This window comes from Belonocnema kinseyi, chromosome 2 (genome assembly GCF_010883055.1).
Source record: "Belonocnema kinseyi isolate 2016_QV_RU_SX_M_011 chromosome 2, B_treatae_v1, whole genome shotgun sequence".
NCBI lineage: Eukaryota > Metazoa > Arthropoda > Insecta > Hymenoptera > Cynipidae > Belonocnema > Belonocnema kinseyi.
This window is the reverse complement of record NC_046658.1, coordinates 109672168-109677636: the sequence shown is the minus strand read 5'-3', so window position 1 is coordinate 109677636 and position 5469 is coordinate 109672168. Positions and strand designations below refer to the sequence as shown.

General features: G+C 26.0%; 1 protein-coding gene across 3 annotated transcripts in view; it reads right to left on the bottom strand.

Moving 5' to 3' along the window:
• Positions 1-2571, bottom strand: part of LOC117168363 (EF-hand domain-containing protein 1-like) — a 12715-nt gene extending 10144 nt beyond the window's left edge. Inside the window, exons 1-3 of one of the 3 annotated variants that reach the window (XM_033353952.1) lie at positions 2293-2570; positions 2160-2225; positions 1955-2091 (exon numbers count right to left, since the gene is read on the bottom strand). In XM_033353952.1, coding sequence (XP_033209843.1) covers positions 1955-2091; positions 2160-2207 — 185 coding nt within the window. In that variant the 5' untranslated portion in view covers positions 2208-2225; positions 2293-2570. Of the gene's footprint in view, positions 1-1954; positions 2092-2159 lie in introns of all 3 variants that reach the window. The other 2 variants (XM_033353953.1, XM_033353951.1) reach the window with 2 other exon arrangements.
• Between the last annotated feature and the right edge of the window lie 2898 nt (positions 2572-5469).

Here is a 5469-nt window from a genome sequence, read left to right as displayed (position 1 = left end):
ATAAATTGATAAAGGTTCAAAAGATTTCACAAAGGTGATGTACGTCAGATTTGAAAGATTCCAAAGATTTCAAAATATTTCCACGTTTCGAGACCCCCTGATTGATAATGATTGCAAATATTTCACAAGATTTTAGAGTATATACAAAATTTCAAAGATTTTAAACGGATTCAAAGGTGTTAACGAAGAATTCAAAGTATTTGACAAAGGTTGATAAAGGTTCAAAAGATTTCACAAAGGTGATGTACGTCAGATTTGAAAGATTCCAAAGATTTCAAAATATTTTGGAAGATTTAAAAGAATTTCAAACGATTTTAAAAGATTTCAAAAAGATTTCACATGATACCTTTTACAAGATTTTAGAAGATTTCATAAATATTTCTAAGGTTTCAAGGGTTTCCAAGAGTGCACAGAGATTCAAAATATTTCCCAAAGGTCTTTATATCCGATTTCAAAGATTTCAAAGAAGGATTTCTAATTATTTCAGAAAGTTAAAAAAGATTCAGAAGCATTTAAAAATGTTTCAAAATGTTTTTAAAAATTTCAAATATTTCAAAAGATTTCAACGATTTCAAAGATTTCACAAGCATTCAAAAGATCTTACAAAGGCGTGTGCATCAGATTTCAAACGATTGAAAATCTTTTAGAATATTTCAAGATTTCAAATATTTAAAAAAATTTAGAAGATTTAGATGATTTCACAAAGATTCCAAATTTTTACTGTTACAGCTTCAAAAGACATTTCAAAAAATTTCAAGGATATAAAAAATTATATAAGGATTCAAAAGATTTCACAAAAGCGTGTATATCAGATTTTAAAGTTTTTCTAATGATTTTAAAAAGTTTTAAAAGAATTTATAAAGATTTCAAAATATTTTAGAAGTAGAAGAATTCATAAATCTTACAAAGGTTTCAAGGATTTGAAAGAGTTCCCAAAGATTTAAAATATTATACAAAGGAGTTGTACATTATATTTCAAAGATTACAAAGATTTAAAATACTTCCAATATTTCAAAAGATTGCACAATGATTTCAAAATATTTTCGAAAACTGAAAATATTTTACAAAGAATTCAGAGATTTTGATTTCAAAAGACTTAACAAAGCTTTAAAAAGCATTTAGAAAATGTTAATAATTTCAAGGACTTCAAAGATTTTTCAGGTTACAAAAAGTACCTTTCAAACGAATTTAGAAGATTTCACAAAAATTTCAAACATTGCAAAGTCTTTGCAAAAATTAGATAAATTTCAAGGACGAAATATTTCACAAAAATGTTGTACATCAGATTCCAAAGATGCTAAAGATTTGACGAAATTTTAAAAGATTTTTGCATATTTCAAACGATTTTAAAAGATTTCAGAAAGATTAAGATCTCTTAAAGAATTCCAGGATGTTTCCAATGATTCAAAATATTATATTATATATTTTAGAAGATTTTAAAAGATTTCAACTATTTCAAAAGATTTTACACGCGCCTAAAAAATTTGAAACGGTTTAAAGAGACTTCACAATGATTTAAAAAGTTTCAAAGATTATACAAATATCCAGAAGATTTCATGAAGACGTGTACATAAGATTTCTAACGATTTCAAAAGGTTTCAAAAGATTTGCAGACGTAAATTTCAAAAGACTTTATAAAATTTTAAAACATTTCACAAATATGTCTAAAGGTGTCACAACAATTTCAAAAATCTCACAAAGATTTCAAAGAATTCGACATCATCAAATGGGGTTAAATGACCATTTGAAAAATATAATTGCATTTTAAAATAACCTTTAATGTAGCATTTTAAATATTTGTAAAAAGTAAATAATTAATTAATCATTTCTGTTATTGAAGTATTTAACACAATACTGCACTGGAAAACCTGGAAGACTTTGAATTTTGTTCTTAAAAATCACTAGGTACCCTGGATAAATTGAATTATTATATTATCAAATGTTGAATACATACTGTACTGTTTCATTTTCAATCGCATAGGCACTGGATGCAGCATCAATTGGTCTTCTACCAATTCCAACATCAGAATCACGTATTACTCGAAACCCATTCAAAAATCCAAATTTTTGCTTCAATTTGTAATCTTGTATCTGTCCCAGATATTAAAGTTGCTTATTGATTGACTTATTTATATAAATTATATTGTTATTTGACTTACAGCAGGTTCCTGGAACGTATATCCAGGAATCAAGGGTAGACCTTCCATTCTGAATTAAACTAAAGACTGCAGCCAGATAAATTAAATTTTTAATTACAGCATGATGCTGATCCTAAATTTCTATGAAACGAACCTAATAAGTAAATGTTTTAAAACACCATTCTTGATTTGAGAGTTCAATGTCTGCTCATTATTGATTTAAGAGACCATTAAGAAGTCGTTGTTATGGTAGCTTTTGTATATTCAATGAGAGAACACGAAAATTCTTTATAAGAAAATATTCCAAAACGAATCTATTATGTAATTACAATTCTGACATAGCCTAATTTTCGATCAATATCTTCAGTTTTCGGAAAAACAGCTGAAAATCAAATATTTCAGGGATACGTCAGTGCCGTGACATCTTCAAGAAATTCTGATTCCTTATGCAATTTTTTGTTAAAAAATATCACTCGTTTTTTCAATTTCAAAATATGAATATTTTAATAATAACCAGAATGGCGATTCTAAGGACGATTTAAAATTTCTGGTCTTTTCCCGATCAACTAAAAGTAACATATTCATACTTGCCGCTAAACACAAAAATGTAGTTTAATTCATGGCAGTCATTCTAAACATCATTTATCATAACAGAGCATCAAATTGCGAAAAAGATGAGTTTAAAAAAAAAATATTAATTTTTACTAAAAAAAGATGAATTGTAAAAAAAAACTTATATAATTAAATTTCAAGTGAAACAAATTAATACTTAATCAAATAGATGAATAATTTTCAAAAAAAACTATGAAATATTCAATTGGAATCAGTTACATTTTCAGTTTAAACAAAATTATTTTCCACTAAAAAAAATAGTTACATTTTTAAACAATATGATAAGTTTTTAACTATAAATGTAAATATGTAACTGGAATAGTTGAATTTTAAAACAGAAAGATGTATTTTCAACTAAAATGATCAATCTTTTACTAGAATAATTGAATTTTTGACCAAAAAGAGAAATTTTCAACCACGAAGATTACTTTCTACCAAAAAGTGCGTTTTCAACCAAAGAGATGAAATTTTATCTGATATTATGGAATATTCAACTGGAATAATGGTTACATTTTCAGTAACAAAAGAGATTAACAGTCAACCAAGTAAATTTATTTCCAACCTAAAAGACGAATTTTCAACTAAAATGATGAATATTTAACTGGAATATTTGAATTTTTAAACAAGAAGATTAACTTGCAAAGAAAAAGACAATTTTCTGCACACAAAAAAAACGATTTTGAACAAAACATGTCCATTTTCGACTAAATAGTTAAATGTTGAGTTAAAAAAGACAAATTTTCATCGAAATTGTCCATCCAAAAATGGACATTTAAATTTTCAGTTTGAAGGAGGTAATTTTCAATTACACTGATAAAGTTTTAACCATAAAGATTAATTTTCTACAAAAATGGCGAATTTAAAAGAATGGATCAATTTTCTGTTAAAAATCTAAATCTTAACAAAACAAAGAACGGATTTTAAACAAAACAGTCTAATTTTGTACTGGAATAGTTAAATCTTTAGTGAAAACAATTTATTTTTAATAAAGTAGTTACATTTTCAACCAGAGATGAATTTTCAATTAAAATTATGAATCTTCAGTCCAAAAAATAATATTTAACAAAAGAGTTGAACTTTCAAACAAGTTGTTTTATTTTCAACCTGAAAGGTGAATTTTAAACTAAAATGATAAATATTTCACTGAAATATTTTAATTCTTAACCGAAAAGAAGATTAACTTGCAAATAAAAAGATAATTTTCTACAAAAAAAAAAATACTTTTTTAACATAATATGTGGATTTTCAACGAAATAGTTCAATTTTCAATTAAAAAAGAAAAATTTTTATCCACATTGTTAAATTTTGAAGTAGACAAGATACAATTTTAAACCGAAAAGGATACTTTAATGTTCATTTGAAGTAATTTTATTTCCAACCTAAAAGACGAAATTTCAACTAAAATTATCAATATTTAACTGGAATACTTGCATTTTTAATCGAAAAGGAGAATTTTTAAACAATTTTATACAAAAAGAAAAATATTTTCAACAAAATATGTTAATTTTCAACGAAATAGTTCAATTTTCATTTAAGAAAGACAAATTTTTATCCAAACTGTTAAATTTTGAAGTAGAAAAGATACAATTTTATACTAAAAAGGACGGTTAAATCTTCATTTTATGGGAATTAAGGGGAGCGACCCATGTAACGGCCTCAAAAAATTGATTTTTTCTTTGCGCCTCGCGCTAGCCTGCCGATGCTGCCTTTTTTTCAACATGTGAATCTTTAAACGCTTTTTTCTCGATTTCATATTTTTCATAATTGCCCGGAAGATAACTCAAAAAGTATTTAATCGATTGAGTTCTCCTTGCATACACATATAGTTGAAATGATTGTCTTCTGTGTGAACCTCTCTAAACTGAAAAAAATGTTTAACCAATTATTTTTTAAACAATTTCATGCAAATTCTTGGGTAAAAATCAAATTTTTTTAAATGGACATTATTTTTTTAACTTTTTTTGATTCACACAGAAGCTATGAATATAAAATTCAAAAAACTTTTTTGTTTTTTCGTTTCACACGAATCTGTGAGAAACTAGAGTGCGGGCAATTTCACATCTCCCGGCTGAACATGTTCAACATCTGCTCTTATAATTAAAAATGTTGTGCATATTTATGGCTGAAAAAAAATTATTTCTTAGTTCAAAAGTTCAATAGTCTTTATCCCCAAAAAAATCACAAGATATACCCTTATTTTTCAGGTGTTACATGGGTCGCCCCCCTTAATGCTCAACTAAACTGATGATTTTTTAACTAAAATTATGAAGCTTCGATTAGAATAATTGAATTTTGTACCAAAAAGATTCACTTTCTACACAATAAGGCGAATTTTACACGAAGTACATATATTCTCAAACAAATAGTTTAATTTTTTAATTAAAAAAAAAAAAATTTCAAGCAAAAATAGAATAGTTAAATTTGCTGTAAAAATGTAATTTATAACAAAAAAAATACGAATTTTCCGCCAAATAGTTAAATTTTCTAGTCGAATTATTAAATTTTCGGTAAAAAAATTGATTTTCAACTACGGACGATTTTTCAATTAAACCGATGATTCAATTACACAGGCCCACAAAAAAAAACAAAAGTTTCTGTGCAATTGACCAGACCTATTTATTCTTATGTATTTTTCGACGCTGAATCCGAATTTGCAATAAAAAAGTAGGGTCCAGCTATTTTTTATGGGGTTTTGCTCGAAAAACCTCATTTTTTACGG